At 39.7% G+C, this 26339-nt stretch overlaps 1 protein-coding gene across 5 annotated transcripts in view; it reads right to left on the reverse strand.

Moving 5' to 3' along the window:
- The window catches only part of enox2 (ecto-NOX disulfide-thiol exchanger 2), a 388688-nt gene that overhangs the window by 280427 nt on the left and 81922 nt on the right, over positions 1–26339 (reverse strand). The window contains exon 1 of one of the 5 annotated variants that reach the window (XM_057849984.1): positions 171–444. The exons of the other annotated variants lie outside the window; for them this stretch is intronic. Coding sequence (XP_057705967.1) covers positions 171–192 — 22 coding nt within the window. The 5' untranslated portion in view covers positions 193–444. Of the gene's footprint in view, positions 1–170; positions 445–26339 lie in introns of those variants that run through there. 5 annotated transcript variants of the gene reach the window in all.

The following is a 26339-nucleotide window of genomic DNA, read 5'->3' on the forward strand; positions in this document are numbered from 1 at the left end:
CAACAAAGCACTAATAAATTAAGGCAGGCTGTTAGAAGAACCACATGGCGATCACTGATCAGAGCGATAAAACGCACCCAGAAGTGGTGCAGTCAAGAGCGGCTACAGCCCGCATACATCAGCCGGTGGTTACACCAGAATAAAACCATTGAAAAGTTGTCAATGTGTACCTGTGTACTGCAACAGAAACATTGTCCAAAGTGTCTCCGAGATGCGATTTGTTTTCCACCCCCTTTTGTGTGTGCCCGTCCTCTTGCAGCCAATAAATCCCGGGATGGAGACGTGGTTCGTCGTCTCCCTCTCGCTCCCGTCCGCGCTACTCGGCAGGCTGGGCTGCAATGACAGCACAGCAGCCACACCGCAAACAGAAAGAGGCTCTTTTTTTCCCTAACCCCCTCCTCTCTCTCGTTTTTAAACGCTCGTCCCGCCCTCGCGACTACGACGTGCTTCGGTTTCAGTTCGTCCACATCCACAGGGAGAAAGAGAGAGAGAGAGAGAGAGAGAGAGAGAGAGAGAGAGAGAGAGAGAGAGAGAGAGAGAGAGAGACAGCGGGTGAGTGGCGACCGAGGCTCTTAACGCGACTAGAGAGGAATGATGCACAGACGCCCTCCCCCCTTGACTGAACTCTTTGGATCCACTGTGTGGGAGAAAGACGAGGATGTGGTATTTGCGTGAATCGAATGCCGCTGATTTGACGTTGGTGTCAAAACAAAACAAAAATCGTTTATCGTTTGGACAAAATATGAGTAGAAACTTCCACTTTTGTCTGTGTTGATGAAAACAAAACACAGTAAAGTGTTTGAAAACTTTTGACACGCTGTCAAAGGGGTGTCATACCTCGACCTGCCAGCTGGGGGACCAGCAGCATGCAGATGCCGAGGTACGTATTTTCATTCATTATCTGTGCCATTTATTTTATGAGAGAAAAATCTCACTGGACACCACGTCAGTTATTCATGTTCTGACATCTTATGTAATGCACAGTAGATAAAAAAAACAACAACAAAAAACACACACAACTAAAGGAAATGTAAAGAAAAGGCTTAAAAATTTTTTTTTTTTTAAAAGTCAATCAAACTTTCACAAACAACAACATTGCATGTGCTGACCTGTGCTTTAGAAAGCATTGTGACTGATTTAAGCTCTGTCTGACCATCCCTAATGTGGTTAGTTCCACTCTTCATGCTGTGTTTTTGTATTTTGCACTTTGTGTTCAACTGTTGATTTCATTCAGTGAAGCATTGGCAACTTTCCCTGTCCTTTTCTCTCTTTTAATTTCACTCAGCCATAATGAAGTAATAGGACTTTATTTAATCTGTTGCAAGAAAAAAAAACTTGATTAACTGAATGTACTAACTAGGCAACATGTTAAAAAATTATAATGTACAGTGATCCCTCGTTTTTAACGGTTATTGGGGACCAGAGCCGACTGCGATCAGTGAAAAACCGCGAAGTAGCGCCACCCCCCAAAAAAAATATATTTTTGAGAAAAAAAAAAATGTTGAGAATTTTTTTTTTCTTCCCAAAATATTCAGATCTATCATTGGAAAGAGATACATACTTGCAGTGTTGGGAATGACACCGTTACTATTTTTTCAGTAACGGGGTAATCTAACTAACTATTTTTTCCGCCATTACAACGTCATTACTGTTACTGATGGTCAAAAGCGGTGCATTACTTACTTAGAATAAAGTGAAGAAACTACCAGCCATTGCGAGTCTACTCTGCTCTGTTTATCTGTCATCCAAGACTTTGGGTGCGTTCATGTTCATAGCAATGAAAATAGTAAACACACATAGCCTACCTTTGCAACAACGATGGAGTTGCCGTTTGATATGGTCATAATGTGCAGGTCTTGCAGACTTGCACCCATCCGCAGCAAAACTGTTTGTAGCTTTGTAGCGATTTGTAATTTCGGAATCGCTGATGAGTTTGTTAACATACACCAAACAATAAATACAGCAGAATGTCCATTTCGCGTAATTGTGGAAGCCCCTCGACATCTCTCTCACCATTTGTCTACGGCTTGCTCGTAAGGGTCAACATTGCACACATCCTTAAGTTTGATCACATATCTGTTCTTCGCCTTAGAAACGAGTTTGTCTCTTTATCGAACTGGCAAGTTAAAGTTTAATGTCCCGCGAGCCAGACCTGCTTCCAATATGGCTGCGTTGTTGTCAAATCTCACGTGATCCCCCATTCTGTGACGTAAACGCTCGAGCCTAATAGCGCACGTACTTCAGAGCCTGTTCTTTATATTTGGACGATTTAAGTTCCTCTTTGAAACCAAAGGCTATAAGGACCAAAAGACATTGCAAACAATACAGCTTGTGTTTAAAATAACCCCGACCCTTTTATTGATTGTTTTTGTTGTTGTACATTGTTGTTTATATGTGAATTGTCTCGCCCTATGTTTGTATATGTCTATTTGTTGTTAAAGTTTGTTTAAAAAAAAAAAGTACTTCAGAGCCGGTGTTTTCACACACAAACCGGAACAGCGCCTGCGGCAAACACACACACGCAAAACAGATGCAGAGGGATACGATGGCAGAGCATTCAGAGGAAAATTTGTCCTTTACGAGATGGAGATATAAACACTATTTCAAGTTGGTCGAAATTAAAGGAAAGAACGTGCATGTAAAGTGTAATTTATGTTTGTAAAAGCTTTTGTCAACGACTGTGGTAAGCAATTCAAATCTGTTTATTTTTGTTGCACTTCAAGTGTAGGATAAATCTGTTGCTGGTGAGGTGCAATAAATATTACAAGGTTCTATAACACAACTACCTGTCTGTTCTTCTCTATTCAACTGATTCGAATACTGCTCAGAAAATTTCAAATTCTTTGACATACAACAACTTCTTTTTAAAGTAACGGAAATAGTTACTTTCCCTGGTAACTAGTTACTTTTACTATAGAGTAATTCAGTTACTGACTCAGTTACTTTTTGGAAGAAGTAGTGAGTAACTATAACTAATTACTTTTTTAAAGTAATGTGTCCAACACTGCATACAAGACTTTTTTTTACCTTTTCCCCAAAGTATAATTTAAAAAAACTTTTATGTATATATTTATTTTTAATGAATGTTTTTTAAGCACTTTAAATGTAATAATTATGATAAATTAAAAAAAAAATGTTTATCTTCTTTAAATGCTTCATTGAATGTAAACTCAAATTCGGTCCAGCTGCTCACTTACACACAATGAGTTGCCACAGCAACTGTTTAACAAGTTAAACGATGATTGACGCATGCGACCCTTTGAAGGTCGAGTCTCTGGCGAGATCAAGCCTAACCTTCTGTCAATCACCGATTACTTTAATAAGCCCCTCCAGTTCACTCTCTGACGAACAATGAGCAGGGAGAGGGAGGGAGCAAGCGTGAGACTGCGATCGGCTTGGTACAGCGCATCTGTATTTTTTTTTTGTCAAAATCACACAGATGATAAAACCGTGTCTGCTTTAACTTAAACCACCCAAACATTTATAGGTTTTCATATTTTAATGAGGATAGTATGCATATGACATAAGGGGGAAAAATAACTAAGTAAACCATCACATTTAATACTCTGTGGCTGCTCCTTTGGCAGCAATAACTTCAACCAAACGCTTCCTGTAGCTGCAGATCAGTCTGGCACATTGATGAGGACGAGTCTTAGCCCATTCTTCTCCACAAAACTGCTGTAGTTCAGTCAGAATAACTGGGATGTCTGGCATGAATCGCTGTCTTTAGATCATGCCACAGCATCTCAATGGAGTTCAAGTCTGAACTTTGACTTGGCCACTCCAGAACGTGTATTTTGTTCTTCTGAAACCATTCTGAAGTTGGTTTACTTCTGTGTATTGGATCATTTTCTTGATGCAGCATCCAACTTCTTTTTAGCGTCAACTGTCTGACAGACAGCCTCTGGTTTTCCTACGAAACATCCTGATGAACTTTTGAATTAATTCTTCCATGAATGATTGCAAGTTGTCCAGGCCCTGAGGCTGCAAAACAGCCCCAAATCATGATGCTCCCTCCGCTATGCTTCACGGTGGGGATGAGGTGTTAATGTTGGTGAGCTGTTCAATTTTTCCTCCACACATGACATTGTGTGTTACTCAAATCATTGTTTTCTTTTGTATTATACTGTGTATATATACTAGTAAATATAATGATTTATATAATAATTATCACATTTACAGTGCTAAAAAACATTTATTAAAATAAACATATAAAGGCTTTTGTTTTTTTAGGCTCTTTGACTTATCTGGATAAATGTATCAATTTTTTTGCCCCCATATCTGTACTTTTACTTTGAAAAAAAAAAAAAAAAAAAAGTACTTTATCCACCACTGCAATAGTCTATTGCTATTTAATCATACAAATTTCAATTTAACATTGCAAACAAATGCACAAGCTTAACGCTAGTAGTTTTAATGTAGGTTGTTTAACATTGCAAACAAATGCACAAGCTTAACGCTAGTAGTTTTAATGTAGGTTGGTTTAAATTTGTATTGCACTAAACAGTTGACATGATGATTTGACTCACCAAAGAGTGAATTTGCAGATGGTATTATCATCCCATTTCAGGGGCCATTCAAATTAGAAGTGGGGCCAGTCCCCACCCCTAAAACCACCAGCGGTGGTGCTAGCAAAAGTTATGATTGAAAAAATATAATCTCTCTTATGTTAGATTGTGTTTGTTTCTCCTGTTGAATAAAAGCATACTTCTGTAGTTTACCGATTAAAATTTGAGTGCAGTGCCTATACACAGACACAAGGTGAAAAATACAAAATCGTATGAATATTAATGTACAAATGAAGGTCGCATGGTTCAACTCCAAAAGCCTTGGACATACTGAGAATCAAATTATTCTGCCCTCTGCCACTCTAAAAGGTCTCCAACACATATACCGTACATAGTGCACACATTTCACAAATGATATCTACACTGAAGGTCACAGAATTCTGTTGCAACTTCTACAACTTCCTTCCAAAGTGGAAAAGAGCTTCCTCTCACAAAAGTCTTTTGTTTTACAAGCAAATCAAGAAATGTGCTTGGCAAACAAAATGTATTTCTTCTTGCCAAGTGATTGCCGGTTAAGCAGTGATGTCCACCAAGAAATGAAAGTAATCTCAAGCCTCCAAGACTTGACAGCATCAATTTTCCCGTTGTTTTGACACATAGAAAATCATAGATTGAATGATAAATGTAAGCCTGTTTCATCTTTAAACTCCTTGTCAATCAAAATGATTTGTGTCCTGGCGTTATATATGACAATAACACCTGTTGTACTTGGTGCAAGAGGCATACCCTCAGACAGTGTGTGCAAGACAAAGTGTGGTGTGAGGTGGTGCTAAAGAAAATGTCATACATCTAAATAAAGCCTAATGAGTAACAGTTAGAATGATGTCCAAAAGTATAAATTTGCCAACAAAGTGTTCCCTTTCCATTATTTTTGGTAAGATGCCTTTAAATTTTGACATAGACTTCATTACGTATTGATATGCCACACTCCCCATTCACTGCGTCACGGTCTTCCCGAAGGGGGCCGTCCAACACTCCGCTTCATTTCTTAGCAGTCTTTCACAAACAGCGATCTAATGCCGGTTTAGGTTGAAAAGTAAGAAAGCTGTACTGCATACAAACAGGAAGGATTGTTTCAGGAGTGGTTTTTTCGAGGATTCAAGGTAATTATTATATTTTTCGTTCCATGCATGCATACATTTTGAAACGTCGTGAAAAAAATCAATGGGAGAAATTAGCCGCTATAGCATTGGCAAAATACTTCGCAATATTTACGTAAAAAAATGCTACCTGCACGTTTTTTGTTTTTTTTTTCTTTTAGCTAGGGCTGTCAAAATTATCGCGTTAACGGGCGGTAAGTAATTTTTTAAATTAATCACGTAAAATATTTCAAGCAATTAACGCATATGCCCCGCTCAAACAGATTAAATAGACAGCACAGAGCAATGTCCACTTGTTACTTGTGTTTTTTTTAGTTTTGTCGCTCTCTGCTGGCGCTTGGGTGTGACTGATTTTATGGGCTTCAGCACCCATGAGCAATGTGTAATTATTGACATCAACAATGGCGGGCAACTAGTTTATTTTTTGATTGAAAATTTTACAAATTTTATTAAAACGAAAAGATTAAGAGGGGTTTTAATATAAAATTTCTATAACTTGTACTAACATTTAACTTTTAAGAACTACAAGTCTTTCTATCCATGGATTGCTTTAACAGAATGTTAATAATGTTAATGCCATCTTGTTGATTTCTTGTTATAATAAACAAATACAGTACTTATGTACCGTATGTTGAATGTATATATCCGTCTTGTGTCTCATCTTTCCATTCCAACAATAATTTACAGAAAAATATGGCATATTTTATAGATGGTTTGAAATGTGATTAATTACAATTAATTAATTTTCAAGCTGTAATTAACTTGATTAAAAATTTTAATCATTTGACAGCCCTACTTTTAACCATGAATCAAGACTGTTTTACATCAATATCTATAAGGAATTCAGGGATTTTAGCATTGATTCACAAGAATTTTCAACGAAAAAATCTTTGTTTACATACCGCGGCCACTAATTTCCTTACTGACTAGCCTCATAGTTCGCAATATTTGCATAAAATAAATGCTACTTGCACGTTTTTTTTTTTTTTTTTTTTTTTGCTTTTAACCAAGAATCGAGAATGTTGTATGTCCATATCTATAAAGAATTCAGGGATTTAAGGATTTAGTCACAAGGATTTTCAACAGAAAAAGCTCTTTCTTTACATATGGCGGGCCGCTAATTTCCTTACTGACCAGCCTCATAGTTCGCAATATTTACGTAAAATAAATGCCACCTGCGCGTTTTTTTTTTTTTTTTGTTTTAACCAACAATCGAGACTGTTTTACGTCCATATATATATATATATATATATATATATATTAAGAATTCAGTGATTTAAGCATTTATTCACAAGGATTTTCAACGGAAAAAGCTCTGTCTGTGTTTCCACTCGGTCAGCTTTGACAGAGATAGACCCTCTATGAATGGGCCCTGCGTCCCATGTCCCATCAATACATTATGAAGTCTATGATTTTGAGTACTTTTAGTTTTAATGAGTCTTTCTACATCCAAGACACCTACACAAAATATCCATGGAGTTTCTTGATGGCGATAGCTTGAAACCTCAAAAAAAAAAAAAAAAAAATCCCTTCGCTAAACTCCATGACCGATGAATACAATTCTTCAATCGGAAGTCAACAATAATCATGGAAAGGATGTTGTCATGGGTAAAATCTGAAGTAATATGTCTGCCTTTCATTTCCACAGCAGGAAAGTTGACATTTCACTAAACACTATACAAGGAGCCAGTTGAGTATGTTCTCTAAAGATGCTTTGAAAAAGTCCAAGGGGAAGCGAGGGTCAAACCAACAATCCCCATCTCGCTACAGTGTGCAAAACTAACCCACTCAGTCATGCCGCCCAGACATCTTATTGAATACAAATATGAATGGCATACCTTTTTTTTTTTTTTTTTTTAAGAAAATACCATACACACACTCATAGGATACTGAATCAAAGCAAGCGTTGTCAGCCTAATTTCATGCTATGTTACAGAGAGAATGCCTGGAAACACTTCAGAGACATCACGGCACAGCGTTAGGACCCAGTTGACACATTTGGACGACAGCCTTGGCTTTTGAAATATTTTCGATGGACGCGGGTGTATTCTTCGCCTCACATGCTCTTTTAAAAGGATTAACTCAAGGGGAAGAAAGCAAACATGGAACACACATTGCTACATTGTTGTGGTGCCTCCCAAGTGGAACACAATCCCTTCCAGGAAGTTGGTTAACTTCCCAGTGGTTACAATTTTTGAAAAGTTTTCAATTGTAGCAAATGTCAATTAAGTTACTTACTGGTTCAAACTGCTTCACAGTCCATGATTAACTCATACAATAGGTATGTATTTGCACTATATGACTTTTTCCTGACGTTTGTGATTCTTAAACTTGTGCAAGCACTAGACCATGCACATTATGCCTGACAAAGTTGGCTGTAACCCTAACTTGTTCCACTTTTGAGACCTTTTGAATTTGAAGGTTTCGTTGTATCTGCCTGAGCTGGAATAAAAATGCTTATCCCACAGTTGCCAGTGCATGTTTTAATCAGAAAATACTTGTCATAAATAAACTGACTGCTTTGCAGGGGAAATAAAATTCAATTACCCTTGTCAGCCGATGGTAATGAATAACAGCCAGTGTGTGTGCACTCATACAATTCCAGTGGCCCTCGGGAGTGATGTCTGGATTTTCTTTTGACAACCCCAGTTCTGTGTGGCCTGTTAAGTGTAGCAAAAACAGTCCAAAGGATGCTAATTTAACTCAGAAGATGAAAGCTCGCTTTAAAGGTTCATCCAAGGGTGCTGGTGCAAGTTACGCCCCTCCTTCCTACACCTCCGTTTTTAGTCAAAGTGGGTGACTTGAAAGAGGGCTGGATAAGTCAATCTTATGCACAGCAAACATAAACAGATGACTGGCCATAGTGAGCCATGTTTTGTAAAAATGACGGTAAAACTACAAATAAAAAAAGATCCTAAATGTCAAATATTTGGAATTGAAAAATATTTCCCTAAACACCCTCTTCTGCTCATTCATTCATTCATTCATTCAATGTGCAACAAAGTTTAAAGTGCCTATAACACAAAAAAGTATGTTTATTTCATATTACACGCGGTATTTTATGCTCCTGAATGAAATGGACCGCTTGGATGTGTGTGGAAGCAATCGATATATTCATTCAATTTTTTGAATATCGCGCTACGACAATGATGACTTCCGGCCACTGTTTCGGATTGAGGAAGAAGGCGAATGTGACGTCAGCGGACTAACCATCTTCACAATACAGCCATTAGTATTGTATGCAGAAGGAATTCAGCTGATTTTGATTTTTGTAGATTAATTAGTTTATTTTTTCCATCACGCCAGCCCAATGTACTGCAGGCTTTTGTTGCTACACCAAGGAGAGTGGTGTGAGGCTTTTTGGATTTCTAAAAGATCATTTTCACCACAAACAATGGGCAAAACAAGTACGACAATGGAGCAACCACTGGACGGATGACTAAGTGAGTAAGCTATGTGTTTTGTTATGTCAAATACTGGAATCATGACAAACCTTTTAATAAGGAGGTGGCTTGCATTTTGTGGGTGACAATGCTCCCTGTCCACCGAGAAGGCCACTCGGCCGACGACCGGCGGCTTGTCGCCTGCTGATAAAGCCCCCCGGTCTCGTCTCCGGTTCTCGATTGTGTCCGGACATCCACCCCTCTCGGTCCTCTCCATGTGCCCGCCGAGAGAGCAATATTCTTGGGTTGGGCTCCGGGAGCCTCCCACTCTCATCTCCAGTTCTTGATTGTGTCCAGACTTCAACCCAATTTTGTGTAAGATTATAATTATTTTATTTTTCCCCCAATTTTGGTTTGTGTTTTTTCATTGCAAGCAAAATAAATGAAGATATTATTTCCAAACGATTTGTAGTTGCAATCATTTTCTGTGAGAAATTGAGCATTATCTGACAGAATTGCAGGGGTACCAATACTTTTGACCAGCAGTGTTCATACCTTGTAGTATTTCCTTGTAACAACAAAATCCATGTCAGCCCTTCTGCATTCAGCGAATGTAATATAATGTGTAATTTCATCTCATTTTGTTCACTTAAGTGGCCAGCGTATCAAGCTATACCTCTAGTCAACACAGGCTGACGGGATGTCATAGGAGCCGTTAACATGGTGACTACGAGAAGACGAAAAATTTCACGTTTGCATCTATATGGTTCCGTCTCCATTCGACCAGTGTCGCAATTCCGCATCACAACAATGCAGTATTCATGCCAGGCCCTAGGCGCATATTTACAAGGCGACAGCGAATGATGCACTTTGACCCCAACAATCTCCTCAGCCCGGAAGACAACATACCCACCCACTTCAAGCAATGGCATTTTCATTTTGCTCCAAAAGATACAAAAATCAAAACATTCAACATATTTTAATTAAAAATATTATTAAAACAGTAAATTAAAGCCGCCATTTCCGCCATTTACTGTTTTTAATGTTTAGTTGCACCTCTGCGTACGCCCAATGTTATCGGCGCGGGAGCTTTCCATTGATATAGCTATAGAGCAAGCCCCCGCAATCGAATCCTTCCATTTTGGAGGCAGGATTCCAAGGTTTGCGTCTTTGCCTTCCGTCTTCGCCATATGAACGCGAGGCCACTCTTCAACAGTCACTGCGTCTTGGTGTCGCAGAGTCACCATGTAAACTGCCCCATAAGTTTGTCCACGAATGATCAACAAAGTGATAAGAACAATCATACAATAACATCTGCAATAATACATATGCATTTACATCATATGAATGCACTCTTTTACTTGACTCCATTTGATTTCTTATATTGTAAACAATGAATTTGCAGCATTATATCAAGCAAATGCCTTTATTTTATTGCTAATGACGCAATATAGCATTGCCGGAGGCTGTGTTGTGCTCTATTTAGCTACAAATAGCCTAATATCTCATAAATTAATACCATTTAGAAACAAATTAGCTTATCCCAAAATAATCGCACTCAACTTCCATTTGAAGGGAAGCGTTTGAAATGAATCACAATCTGTCGCTATTTTAATTGGCAATATAACTGTTTTGGAAGTGTTTCCACATACGGCGCCACAGTTGTCTTATAACAAGCCATGCATACAGGTTTAGTTTTGTATTGTGGCTTGCCTTCATTTTCCGCACATCTTGCTCCTCCGCGAGCTGCACAGCAGCACACACGCCGCACACATTCACTTAAAAGGCATTTCTCTCTTGTCAGCAGATAAGCTCCATGTTAGTTAACAGTTACTTTTGAGTATATGGCTCTTTAAGCTACTCAGTCGGTGTTGGAGAGCTGTCAGATATCCGACTATATCTTTTTTTTTTTTTTTTAAATTGCCGCTACCAAATCATTTGGACCACATTTTTTTAACACCCAAAATCTTTGTTACTAGGACATTTTGCAATACTTGAAACAAGTGAAGCAGGATTCCTGCAATACGGTTATTAGGTGGCCCTAGTATTTAGTGTGATAAAGTATATAAAATACCAATGGATGACAACAATTGCTTTGAACACAAAAGTTACATTACATGATGACAAATCCAGGACACAGTCATATTCCTTCTGCAAATTTGTTTTTCGACAACTGCCTTGTCACATTGCACCTAATGCAGACCAGTTCACTATTGGCCAACCCATTAATTGTGTAAGCGCTGCCACGGCGCCACGCCATACAATCCGGCGAATATGAGGTCCAGTGCTGGCCAAAAGTATTGGACCTTGCAATTCTGTCAGATAATGCTCAATTCCTCCCATAAAATGATTCCAATTACAAATGCTTTGGTAGTAATATCTTCATTTATTTCGCTTGTGTAGTAACCCAATAGACAATTGAATACATATTTTTAATTGAATAACATGATGGAACTTATATATATATAATATTATTAATTTTATATTTGCATTTCAATTATTTTAGCTCCAGATGATCTAGAACTTGGTAGCACAACCTTTAGACCAAATAACTGCAAACAACCGCTTCCAGTATCCATCAATGAGATTCTTACAATGCTCTGCTGGAATTTTAGACTATTCTTCTTTGGCCAACTGCTCTAGGTCTCTGAGATCTGAAGGGTAACTTCTCCAAGCTGCCATTTTCAGATCTCTCCACAGGTGTTCTATGGGATTCAGGTTTAGACTCATTATTGGCCACTTTGGAAGTCTCCAGTGCTTTCTCTCAAACCATTTTCTAGTGCTTTTTTAAGTGTGTTTTGGGTCATGGTCCTGCTGTAAGACCCATGACCTTTAAGGGAGACCCAGCTTCCTCACACTGGGCCTGACATTATGCTGAAAAAATTGTTGGTAGTCTTCAGACATCATCATGCCATTCACATGGTCAAGCAGTCCAGTGCCAGAGGCAGCAAGCAACCCCAAAATATCAGGGAACCTCCGCCATTTTTGACTGTGGGGACTGTGTTCTTTTTTTTGAAGACCTCGTTTTTTTTCCCCCTGTAAACTCTATGTTGATGCATTTTCACAAAAGCTCTACTTTTGTCTCATCTGACCAGAGAACATTTTCCAAAACGTTTTTGGCTTTCTCAAGTAAGTTTTGGCAAACCCCAGCCTGGCTTTTTTATGTCTCTGGGTCAGAAGTGGGGTCTTCCTGGATATCCTACCATTTGAGTACCTTTTCATTCAGACACTGACGGATAGTACGGGTTGACACTGTTGTACCCTCGGACTACTGCACAGCTTGAACTTGTTTGGGTGTTAGTCTAGGTTCTTTATCCACCATCCGCACAGTCTTTCGTTGAAATCTCTCGTCAATTTTTCTTTTCCCTCCACATCTAGGGAAGTTAGCCACAGAGCACATGGGCTTTATTGATTACACTGCCCACGGTAGACACAGGAAGATTCAGGTCTTTGAAGATGGACTTGTAGCCTTGAGATTCCCCATGCTTCCTCACAATTTTGCTTTTCAAGTCCTGAGACAGTTCTTTCGTCTTCTTTCTTTTCTCCATGCTCAATGTGGTACACACAGGGAAAAAGAACAGAGGTTGAGTCAACTTTAATCCATTTTAATTGGCTGCAAGTGTGGTTTAGTTATTGCCGCATATGTGCCAAAGGTAAGTAACAGGTGCTGTTAATTACACAAATTAGAGAAGCATCCCATGATTTTTCAAAGGGTGCCAATACTTTTTCCCGGCCCATTTTTGGAGTTTTGTGTAAAATGATAATGATTGATTTTTTTCCCCATTCTCGTTAGTGTTTTTTCATTGCAAGCAAAATAAATGAACATATTACTACCAATGCATTTGTAATTGCAATCATTTTCTGGGAGAAATTGAGCATTATCTGACAGAATTGCAGGGGTGCCGATATTTTGGCCAGCACTGTATGTGTCTGCTGCAGTGGCAGATGTGCTTGAATTGAGTGCATCGACATATCTAATAGAAAAGACAGTGGTAGAGTGATTTCTGACATTTTGGTCGAGTTGTAAAATAAAAACAAAACTGTATTAATGCAGTGTGTACATCTATGAGATACAAGGCAAATGCTGTATGTACTGTGACATGGTAAAGCAGCAGGCAAAACAATGGTGAGACATTACTTTTAATATACCGCATCAGTTACAAATGGTACAAACTTTTTAAACTAATTTTGAAATATTTGACATATAAAAAACAGCTTAGAAAAGAGCAACAACACATTCTTCCTTTGAAAAATGTCTCTTCTACCTTATTATAATCAAAGTCAGACTTAATGTCCAAACCAGGTGAAGGTACCAGTTTACCTTCTGTTCGGTTGCTTAGCAACCAGTGCCAAATTTGGGCTTGCACCTCAGTAGCGTCGTCGCTGGGCTGATATGTGTTATTGCCCACATTGAAAGCCACAGTCTAAACCAAGTGCAATGCCTAGTAGTGCCTTGAAACTAAAATCAGATGATTCATTTTGTTGCAATGTATTTTACACTTTTATAAGGGTTAACAAATCCTCCCGCATGAGATGGCCGGCATTCAGAAAGCCTTCCTCTCCACTTCCCCTATATGCTACACCTCTGCAATGTGTCATCAAAGGATGGATTGAGTTGTTTACTCTTTTGAGTTTTATAAAGCACAAAGCTTATTTTATGACATTTAAGCATGTGAACAGATGGGATGCCTGACTCACTATACTGTACAAAATAAAGCGGAAACATACTGTATGGAGTTGACCCACTTGTATTTTTGCTGGTGCTTAACACATTTGTTGCCTTAACAGGGAATGGCGACTAAATGAATAATTCAGAAAGAATGACTACATATTACATGTAAGCACGGCCTCATCTGTGACTGTGTGCTGCATTTTTAACACGGGATGAGAGAAGGGTAACCCCGTATCTTGACAAGGATGTACTTGATTTGTTTCCCCTTTACCAATATGCCATTTATTCCTGAATGTAAAGAGTCCTTTGCCAAATTACAGAGTTCACATTTGACTTAGTAAGCGTGAAGTGCTGAAATGAATATGCCCTTTCCAGTAAAAGAGAACAAGAGGGGGCGGGCATTTAGAAAGGTTCTACTCATTTCAGACCGACTGCAGTGGAATTTGTTGTTGCCCGTTTTTTGGATCGATGACTGTTGTGTTTGTTACTCAAGTGAAAAATGACATTGCACTGATTGGATCCGTGGAGAAATGCACATCTGTTCCATTTTGACCTCTATCATCCTAAATCCTTCCTTATCTAATTAACTACTCTTTCCTCTTCTAGTGTCTCCTGCACATTGACGGATGGTGAACAGAAGACCATGCAGACGGGGAAAAGGTTGAGGTGACTTCTCAGTTTAAGTCACATCTCATTAAACAGGCTTCGTAGTGTCCGGCGCACTGCCCCGACTAGGGTGAAATTTAATGAGTTGTGGCGCAGTAACAAGGCGCCATAAAACATAACTGGAGTTAATGTGTTTTGAGCTGCAGTGTTTGCCACAATTTTTGCGATGTGAGAGTCCGGGGAGTTGCTCTAGCTCTTTGGTGACAACAGCATCTGCTGTGAAAACAGGGTTAGGCAAAATCCTAAAAGGAGGACAACCCTTCCTGGAGAGGTTGTCCCTTAGCATGAATATTAATGCAAATGGTTCTCAAAGAAGACTGCGCAACAGCTGATAACTCAGAGCCCAAGATATGTGCTGTACTATTACTGCTCCGTGGATAACCTTCCTGCAGCAGTATCAACAAGCTGTTCAAATGTTGTGACACAAACAAAATGCAGCTGTGCAATTTGAAAATGCACAAGTCAGTTCTGCCAATCTATAGCAGGAGGCTGCTGGGCATTCATATTTGGAATATTTTCACATAGAAAAAAAAAAATGGAAATAGCAATAACCTATTCCATAGTCAAACTGTCCATATTATAAAGCTCTCATAAACCATCTACCAATTTCCTACCCTGCCTATCCTGCTAAGGATTTTGGGAAGAGGTAAAATCTATAAGTGTAAAATCTTCCCGTTCAGGCACCACAGGTAAGGGAATGTTGGACAGTTTTGTTTTTTTCCTCCGCTTAGCTGTAGTTATAGTGGCAGTGCAGCACAGCATTTGCAGTCCTCATTGAATTCTTTAACGACACACCAGCCAAATGCCCACAAGCCATCGCTGGGCTACTTGTTATTGAAAGTCGAATTCAGATCGGTAGTTTTCTCAAGAAGCAGTTTATTCTTTATTTTTTTACTCAATTTGCATACCGCTCAGCACACCGAGCTAACCTGGAATACATGTAGCTAAGAGGTTGTTTACACGGAGATGTTACAACAGCAATCCAGAACAATTGTGTTGCAGATTGGCCTCGAACTTTGACAGTGAATCCAGAGAAGAAAGACGCCAGCTTTCGATTGCGGGCCCCATAGAGGAACGATTTGATTGAAAGGCTTTTTATGCAGCCATATGAACAGAAATCGCCGCAACTGCAATGATATCACTACATGTCATTTTGGACATGCACAGCCACCGCTAATGGTGACTCCGTGATCCAGTGTATCCTGCAAAATTTGGTTGTATTGTTTTGTGTTTTGTAACATAAAATACATGTTGTCAGTGGAAAAGCATTGAATACATGTGAAAAATACTACAACTTTAAGGCGGAAACACACTATTATAGTTATGATCCCACGACCCGAGCGGTTTACCGAAAATTTACCAGTACCGAAATGGTTTACAATGACCAACGTGTTTCAGTGTTTTAATGAAACGGAAAAAATAGTCTTTTCAGGCTGGTATGACTATGTGTTGTTCGGCTATGCTCATTCCCCTTTAAGTACACCCAGTGTCCTTACAGGTGACGTCACATGACTATCAGGAAATCAAACAAACAAGCCCGTTGCTGTCAACCGGTACGCTAACACTAACGCCACAAGCTAATGTGATGGAGTCAGATAATAGTGAAACGGCTACCGGTAGCCAGCCCACAGGCATTTTAAGTATAGCATTGGTCGACGCTCATAGTGTGGTGTTGGTTTCAAGAAAGAACTTGACGTCGGTTATATTTTGGATTCGAGACGGACAACGAACCAGGGAGCCCAACATGAGTTTGACAGTCCATTTCATGGACAACAAGTGGGAGCTCCGCACCCCGGGTGCTGGATACAGCCTATTTCTCGGACGACCATACGGGTGAAATGTCCGCTCAGGCCCTGAAACAAATGCTCTCGGGGTGTGTGCTTGTGTGTGTGCTTGTGTTTCAGTAAATGCTCTGGGGAAAAAACTTGTAACCTTGAATGTGAAACCTTGAAGTAAACACTTGTGTTGAGTAATCATGTCACAGCAGCCATTGAAGTCAACTATACAAGTCATCCAAGCGATTATACTGTAAACGTTCATATTTGAATGCTTATTGTTTACAAGATATTTTAAAATACTTAATGTTTACTTTGCATTCACAATTGGTAAATGTGTTAAATTTAAAGCTGGTAAATAAATCAAAAAGATACGGTTCATTTGTACTTCATGCACTGATTCACATTTTCTGAATATATAACAGTCCGTTTGGGCAAATTTATCATCATTTATCGTTATCGAGGTAAATCCTCTCAATTTACCGTGATAAGCACTTAAGGCCAGACCGCCCAGCCCTACGCGCCCCTCGAGATTTTCTGAAACACTGCTGAGACCGATGGCTGAGCACTGACGGCATGTCTGGCCTCTGGTTTATGCACGCTGAGTCGCACTGCTCTGTTGTGACATTGGCTAATACACCCTCATCTGTTCCCCTTTTTTCCCCACTCCGCCTGCGCGTCCCTCTGTGTTGCACATGCTGATTTTCTGCGGCATCTTTTAACCGATTTTTGGATAAAATGCCCACTATTCAAAAGCGATGGATGGCAAGGAGAATAGTCGTTCGTGGGACAATGTTGAATTACTGAATTTAAAACAAAAAAAACAAACAAACAAAAAAAAAAGACTAGATGAGGAAAGTTTTGAATGTCTACGGAACCTTAAGTCTCTCTTTCAGAGGACTCTCGTCAACTCATACATTAAAGACTTCATTTCATTGGTGCTTTTGATCCTACATGATTGTATGGTAAATTGATAAATGAGTTTGTCTTCTCTCATTACACAAAAACACAAACGCTCTCAAATAACAAGTTAGGACAAAGGAAGCATTGTATTTTACAACTCGTGCAAGAACAAACAACAACTCGAGTGTTTTTCATGGATATTTGTCCAGTTTGATTGCGTCGAAGTTACACCGATATTTTGATGATTTCTAGTCATTCTAATTTTCTGTCTTTCCAAACAGAAAACCATTAGGCAGTGGATGTCAGTCGGGGACTTGGCAGCCAGAGGAATAGGGCGTTAGGTGGGTCACGGACTATCACACGTCTGAGTGGGTTTACAAATGAATGGGTGCAATTAGACACATTCAGGTAGAGAGCTTGTCGGTGCCGGGAATAGTGATCAGGTAGTATTGAATAGGATATCAACAAATCCACACTTACACTGGATTTACATCATACTGGGTTCCCCACCTCACATTGCTGAATTGTGTATGCTTAACCCAGCCTAATCACGTCTCCTTTGACTCACCTTCCCTCCTCTTTCTCCTCTGCTATCAGGCCCTCCACAAGGTGTTCACGGGTAAATATAATTAGCTAATGATACCAGCACTATTTTCATAGGTATCATTGGCATGTATTAATGTATTTCTTATGCTGTTTGTTCTTCTCCTCTTCAGTCTGCTTCCTTCCTTTCTGTCCCCCCGTATACCCTTCCTTTTTGCTGCTGTCTCCTAATAAATATAACAGAATGAACAACCACAATGGGGGTTTATCAAACTCGCAGTGTCATTTGAAAAGAGATCGAAATAGAGTTTTTGTCATGTTAATGTAAATGTCTAACGGGGCACTTCCTGTGTTTCTAAAACTCAATCTCAGAAGCAGTTTTAGTCAGTCATTCACTGCTTCAATGGGAGGCTTGATTTAAAGTTATATGAAGCATTTAAGGGTATGATATCAATTTCAATAAGTTGCACTATTTTGCATTCCTTAAAAAGTTCTTTTCATGCCTGAAATCCAGAATGGTATTTATCTGGCAAATGGAAATATGAGTTTGTTGAATGGCAAAATAGGGAAACTCTAGGAAGTTTATTTAATCTCTCTTTAAGGGATAAAATGTGCTCTATCAGAATACAATATCATTAATGGGATATAACCCAATAATGATAAGAAACCTACTGTGACTCATTGTTTGTTGAAAGGTCTTGCAAGCATTAGGAAGGAGACATTTAAAGTGACTTAACTATATGCATGTCTCTAGATAAAAAATATTTTCGTTAACTGATTAAACCACCTTAAGCTTTCAAACAATATGCAGTTTTACTCAATTATCGGTTGTTGCGCTGGTCATTTTATATTTTGCAGCATCATACTGTATGTGGGTCACAATCACTGCTGAATATTTAGTTGTATGTCGTTCTGAATCAATAAGTACCCTCCTTTATACATCTGACTGATTTGTAACAATACCCAAGCACAAAGCCCTCTCTGCTTTTTCATGACTGAAAAAGCACATTTTCATAGTTTTCTAGTCCTACCAGAGCATTCTTCTTTCATAAACAAAAAATCTGAATCCATTCTGCCAATCAGCATAACAATGACATCATATTAGATCATGAGAATTTCAATGATGCGGCATCTGTCAACTGACCTGGTTTATGTGAATACAGGGTGTAACCAGAACAAAGTTGTCCATCTGGTGCCTAAAGAATGCAGTACTGTTCATTACTGATAATTGGGATTCGGGAACTACTGTAGAGATACAAGTTTGCAAACCAAATGATAATGGATTCTAGAGCTGCAGCTATTGATTGTTTTAAAAGTCAATAATCAATTAACTAGTTACTTCAAATAATTGAGTAATTGGATAAGGAACATAGAAAATTAAAATACCTGTGCTGAGCCTCAAATGGTATTTAAAAAATAAATAAATAAATAAATAAATGGGGATCTATGTACAACAAAAGAAAAACTAACTTACATGGCAAAAGGCCGCTGGCTTAAAAGCTATAAAAAGCTAACTTTTTTATTTTTATTTTTTTTATAATGCTCTTAACAAATGGTTCAAGCACGTATTCCCACAAAAAAAACGGCTAAATATACCTAAATAATATTTTATGAATGCCTGGGTATGAGGGAAGTTGGGGCTTCCCTGTTAAAGCTGCTGCCCCCGCGACTTGACCCCAGAGCAAGCGGGCGAGCGGGCGGACGGACGGATTAAAAAAACATTAGCTCAAACTAAAACTAAGCTTATGTTGGTTTTAACAGAGAGCAGCTGGATTCAGCCATGTGAAATTAGTTATGTCATGTTTAACTTGCCAAAGTTGCCACTAGAGGGCAGTGTATCCACCAAATCAATAAAACTAAATGCAAACACTTACAAAACAAACCATTACAACGACACTTTAACGTTTAATTAAACGACTACTCGAAGCAGCAAAAGTCGAATCTTTTTTTCTAATCAAATTACTTAAGTTAATCGATTAATCGTTGCAGCACTAATCAATTCCATTTTGTGTCTCGATGCTAACAAGTCAAATTGAAGTGGATCACGTGGTTTAATTCATTCAGATGTTTTCGAAAGACATATTTGTGACCTGGCACAGTGAAATGAGTCAGAAGTTGTATAGAGTTTCCGAGATAAAATCAAATCTCAAATGTAATTTCCACCCAAAAACAGAATGTCCGCCATGTGGATGTAATGGTATATTGCCTGCCAGTTTCTGTGCTTCAGTGGCGTCATCAGGTGTCACCTCTGACGAGGCAAACCGCAAAGAAAAAAAAATGAAAATTTGAGATTGAATGCACAATTTCAATAGATACTGTATGTTTTTTTGTGAGTCTTTAAAATTGCTTTTTGAAATTTATTTCAACAATATTGAATCGCTTGATGTGGAAAAAATGAGGACAGTGGATCTTTACTTTTAAAGACTAATTTATGGTTTTCCACCCTATCCAACCCAAATAATAAATAAATAAACAAAGAAAATGGTCCAGTTGTTTGCAAATACAGATGTTGTTTGGCTCTTTTTCCAAAAACGGGTCAAAAGAAGCAGTTTCTCAATTCCAAAACTTTTCCACGTTGTAAAGATTGAGCTCCTACCTCCAATGTCAATACACCAAGTTACTTAATTCCAGGATTTGGCGAATAAATGCAATAATATCTTAGCAATTTGCATGGATTTGCATCTTCTGTTAATATTACAGATACTTTCAAACTCAAACATGTCCCTGATTTGTTCACATGACCAGCGATTCAGCATTGGGTTTAGCAGTGCTATATCCCAAGCCAAAACCCGTTGCTGGTTCAGCGCAGGGCACAAAGATCAGCCGTAGCTTTTTGGTGGCCCAACAAAATGTCGTAGTGGGCAACCACTAATGTTGGACAGACATACTGTAAATTCCATCATTCCGTTAAAAATATTCATCTTATACATATCACTAATGACAAATTTAATCTTTTCAAAATTGGTTAGTTGTGCAAATAATTGTCTGGATTCAAGGAACAATTGATAAAGATGGACACCCAACAGCTTTACACAGACTGACCTGAAATGAATACAAAATCCTCAGCCTTCACCAACAGAGGAGAGCAAACTGACAGGCGGCTAATTAAACCTGACCTGGTGAACGCAAACGGCATAAAAGTGTGAAGAAAGCAAGAGGCTCCAAGAGAGCAAGTCGAGCCGACTAACAGAAGAGGAAGAGAAAGAAGTGGGGGAGGAAAGGCCAAGAATCAGACTGAGCACTCATTATCGCCACCATATTGTGTTGCGTGAGAGTAATGGGAGAGGACGCAGTCATCTAGCAATGACCAACAAAAGGGCACCTTTGAAGTCTCCATACTCATTTTTTCAATCTGTCACGGTCCGAGACCAATTTTCTCTCTTTTACAGAAAACAGAATAGTGCATTTGTTTTTCTTCCTAAGAATGATTACAAAGATAGTATAAAATATCAAACACCATTTGCACCCAAATCAACCTGTGACCCTGCATCAACTCAACAAAGATGCTGCAAGGTGGTGAAATTTGGACTCAGCACAAAAACAGCACATTGGTAAGTTTTTAACAGATAACCAAAGATAGCCGGGCTTCCATTCCTCTCTCTACAGGAAAGTTTTTGGCATTTAAGGGGGAAACAGTTGTAGACTCGTTTTACCAAGGAGGGATTATGTGTAGCCACTTACTGCAATACAAAGAAGCGATCAACACTGCCCGAACCACCCACTATGCCAACATTATTCATTCTGCCTCCAACAATTCCAAGGCTCTCTTTTCCACCATCAACTTCTTGTTCAAACCCCATGACAACACCTCTACTTCATTCACTCCTGAAAAGTGTTTATTATTTCTCTCATATTTCCAAACAAAAATGGACAACATTTACAGTAACCTAAACACCTCCAGGATCCAGTCTACTGCTCCACCTTCCCCTCCATCTTTTTTACTATCTGCCTCTACGCCCACAACTATCCAGGAACTCACTGAGCTTTCTTCAATAACATCCACTCAACTTGCAACCATTATGTCTGGAATGAAAACTGCCACCTGCACCCTAGATCCCATTCGCTTTGTTCTAATAAAAGACTGTCTCCTCGTCATCTCCTCACTTATCACTGATATCATTAACACCTCCCTCCGCTCTGGCTCTGTCCCCAAACTTCTCAAACTGACTGCCATCACGCCGATCATAAAGAAAACTGGTTTAGACCCCGATATCCCGACCAACTACCAACCCATTTCAAATCTGCCTTTTCTATCAAAAATTCTGGAAAGGGCAGTTGCGTCAGAACTCCGAACCCACCTTACCGACAATAAGCTATTTGATTTTTTCCAATCTGGCTTCTGCTCACAACACAGCACCGAAACAGCACTTCTCAAAGTAACCAACGACATCCTCCACTCCTCGGACTCCGGACAACTCACCATCCTCATTCTCATGGACCTCACTGCTGTTTTTGACACAATCAACCACATCATCCTGCTCTCCCGACTAGAGTCACTACACATCACTGGCACTGCACTTTCCTGGTTCCACTCCTACCTCACCGGCCGACAACAATTCATCAGCATTAACAACTGCACGTCCCCTGCTGTTTCCCTCCCACAAGGTGTCCCCCAAGGTTCAGTTCTTGGCCCCCTCCTCTTCATTCTTTACATCCTCCCCCTTGGTCAGATCATCCGTAAATTTGGACTGCAATTTCACTGCTACGCCGATGACATCCAAATATACATCTCCACAAAAACCATCTCACACAGCACCAAATCTACACTTCACAACTGCCTCAGCGAAATTAAATCCTGGATGCAATTTAACTATCTTCAACTCAACAGCAACAAATCGGACATAATCATCATAGACCCTACAGCTCACATCAACAACAAGATCATCAACACATCAACCACATCACCAGAACTGCCTTCTTCCACCTCAAGAACATAGCCCGCCTCCGCCCCTCCCTCACCTACTCTGCTGCAGAAACCCTCATATATGCATTGTCCAGACTCGATTATTGTAACAGCATTCTTTTCGGATCCCCTTCTCACCCGTACCCCCTACAGGAATCACATGGCGTTAATGGTGTTATACTTGTATAGCGCTTTTGTACCTCTCAGGTACTCAAAGCGCTTTACACTACATTGCCATCTACCTACTGGTGACACAGCACCAGGAGCAATGCGGGGTTCAGTATCTTGCTGAAGGATACTTAGACGCGTTCATCAGGGTGGAGAATTGAACCCACAACCTCTGGGTTGGGGGACAACTACTCCACCACTGAGCCACGCCATCCCCCACATTAGCCCCGTCCTTCACAAACTGCACTGGCTTCCCATCTCACACAGGATACATTTCAAAATCATCCTTCTCACATACAAAGCACTCAATAACTTGGCTCCTCCTTACCTCACGTACCTTCTCTGTCCCCACACCCCCTCCCGTCACCTCCGCTCATCTAATGGAAACATTCTCGCACTGCCCCCACAAATAACACACCGTACTTGGGGGGACAGAGCCTTCTCCGTTGCTGCCCCCTCACTTTGGAACGCATTCCCTAAAACCATCCGCACCTGTTCTGATCTTCCCACATTCAAAAAATTGTTAAAAACTCACCTTTTTAAACTGGCTTTTAATTTGTAATTCTTTTCTCTATTGTTTTGTACTGCCCACGTTGTGTGAGCTTTATATATTTATTTTTCCTCAACTGTAAAGCGCCTTTGAGCACAGGTAAAAGCGCTTTATAAATAAAATGTATTATTATTATTATTATTATTATAAACACAATATTGCCTTAGATGACAATGGAGATACTCATCTTTAATATAGTGTTATTAAACATGCTGTCGTTGGCTATTTATCTACCAATTTATTTACAACCCCGATATTAATAAGGTTAGGACGTTGTGTTAAAGTATGAATAAAAAACATACAATGATTTGCAAATAATGTTCAACCTATAATTTATTGAATACACTACAAAGACATGATATTTAGTTTTCAAAGTGAACCGAACTGTTAAAAAACAAGGTTCTCCTTGTTGTTAAAAAAAAACCTTTTTTTGTATTTTTTTTTAAGCAAAAAAATTCCAAAAGCGCTGGGACGGTGGCAAAAAAGACTGGCAATGAAGAGCTCCAGACTAACATTTTTTTTTTTTTTTACCAAGAGTACAGTGGCCCCTCACTTTCAAGATTCAGGGGTGCACACTGTAAATTGACATGCAAAGTTTTCCTCTCATTTTTACTGTTTAAACCAGGGGACGGGAACCTATGGCTCGCGAGCCAGATCTGGCTCTTTTGACGGCTGCATCTGGCTCGCAGACATTTCTTTAACTATTGAAAAAAAAGTCTCGTACTCCTTTGTCATATGCTGGTGTTGTGCAGTATTGAGCAGACATGACGTTTGCAGCGTATGTTAACTTTTTTAATGCTCTGACAACACTCACGCCTATGTTACATCCGCCCAAGTCCCATACCATTGGCTGCGTGAGCCCAGGGTGAACACGTGACGCATAGTCCGTTTTAGTGGTAGTCCGCAATTTTAGTGGGAAAGTGGCAAACATACATGTCGTTGTATCTATCTATACATTTATTTATCTATCAATCGCATTGACAATGCAGATGATGCAGAGACACTGTTCAAGTGGCATCGCCGTATTTTGCTGTCGAAAATAACGGCCGATGTGTGCGTGTGCGTGAAGCAGAGGTCGCGCTAGACTTTTTCGTTGTCTGTCATTTTGACTGACAGGGTCATAAAAATCCGGTCATAATCTATTTTTACCCGTCACTTAAATTTTTAAAATGATGATAATGACATTGTGGTGACCCTTTGTTTGGCATAATTCACCTTCCGTACTTGTGTGTCCATTTGGCCGAGCGCGTTACCGGTGTAGGTTCAAGCGCCTACACCGGCTACGACAGTCACGTGACAGAGACACTTAAGAGCCGCGCGCGGTCCCCTCACTATCCACTCGCTCTCGCAAATGATTGGCCGAAGAGTCGAAATGCTCTCCCGTGAAATGCCTGTGAAATGTTCCCGTTGTTACTTCTTGCGTTCGCTTATAAGTGCCCATTTAAAAAGGAAAAGCGATGGATGATACTACACACAGAGCGTATTATTAACAAATGTTAAAGTTGTATAATCATATAACGAGAATAAGAAACGTCACTGAGGCCCCAGTAGGTAGGTAGCCTACCATATGTAGCATAGGGAATAATGAAATTAACAGTTCACCTGCTGTGGCCTGAACGTAGTCTCACACTTTCCTCCTGGTGCGCATGGACTTGAATTGCGTGCCCGCTTGTGCAGTCCCTGTTTTTTCACCTCTTTTATCAACACCATTGTCGTTTGGGGCTTTTTGAAGAAACTTCGGACACTCAGTTGCCTTGACATTTTTTCAGAGTAAGGCCAACGACGTCATGCATCAAGAGAGACAATATCTAATTAATATGCTCACTCGCCACCCTGTGGTCTGGGGTGTGAATTGCAACCGGTCAAAATGACGGATGGACTTCAGTTTTTTCCGTCACCGTTTTAAAAAATCGGTCAACGACGGAAAATATTCGGTTAACGCGACCCCTGGCGTGAAGTAAACTTCCCTTGTTTTTAGTTTTGTTTTCCGCATTTGTCAGCTAATTTTAGAAACCCTTTTGAGAAGATGGCAAAAAGAAAAAAAGATGAGGAGGATCGTACCTTTCAGCAGGAATGAACAGAGGAATTTGCCTTTGTGGAGAGTTTTTGATGATGATGCCTCTGTTGGCAAGTACTGTTCACGATCTTACCATCATGATGTCAAATCAAATTGAGGCAACGCAAGTGAGAAACATAAATGCGGCACCGTTTTGTCTCTCACTTTCAATGCGTCAACAGGCGTAAGCAATTTATCCCAATTCAGCGTGATTGCAAGGTTTTGACTATGAAAGGGACAACAAAAGGGGAGGATTTATTCAAGTCCTTCAATGAGTTCGTTAAGAAAAAAAATCTATCGATGGATAAACTTGTTTCCGTGTGCACTGTCGGTGCTCCATGCGTGGCGGGGAAAACCAGGATTCGTGGCGCTGAATGAACATTAAAAGAGACGCATCCTAAGTTTCTCAACGCCTGCAAGAAGCTTAACCCCACCAAGTATTAACCAGACTACAAAGCTATCAGCAAAACCATGCAGCACCAGAAGTCGCATAAATGGTAAGAAATACTCATCATTGATTAGCAACAGCATAACAATGTTATTAAAAAGAATTCAGAGACTAACCCCAACCCTTGTACTTTAAAAGTGTTGAAATTACATAAAATGAACACATTACTTGTATTTTTAGTTATAAAAATATTGTATGGCTCTCACGGAATTACATTTTAAAAAATGTGGTGTTCATGGCTCTCTCAGTCAAAAAGGTTCCAGACCTCTGGTTTAAGCGATAAACACTTTCATAATAAATGCATAAAACTACAAACTAATGAATCTATATTTTATTCTCATATATTTATATTCAAAACAATTTATAGCTAATCAGAGACCAGCGACGACGCAGGAGCACAGGGCGGTGCGTGTCGCTGTCGCTTGCCGCTGCAGTCGCATTGCGCCCCGTGTGTTGGCTTTTAGTTCAATGACTTTTGCATTTCGCCATAATCATCGCCTCCCATGTGTCGAGCGCCTGAGTCAGACTTACTCCCCCCGTTGGCGTCCTTTGAAACAGTGCGAACAGGTTTGTTGGATAGAAAGTAGTCACTTATTGTCCTTTT

Source organism: Corythoichthys intestinalis, chromosome 11, assembly GCF_030265065.1.
Source record: "Corythoichthys intestinalis isolate RoL2023-P3 chromosome 11, ASM3026506v1, whole genome shotgun sequence".
NCBI lineage: Eukaryota > Metazoa > Chordata > Actinopteri > Syngnathiformes > Syngnathidae > Corythoichthys > Corythoichthys intestinalis.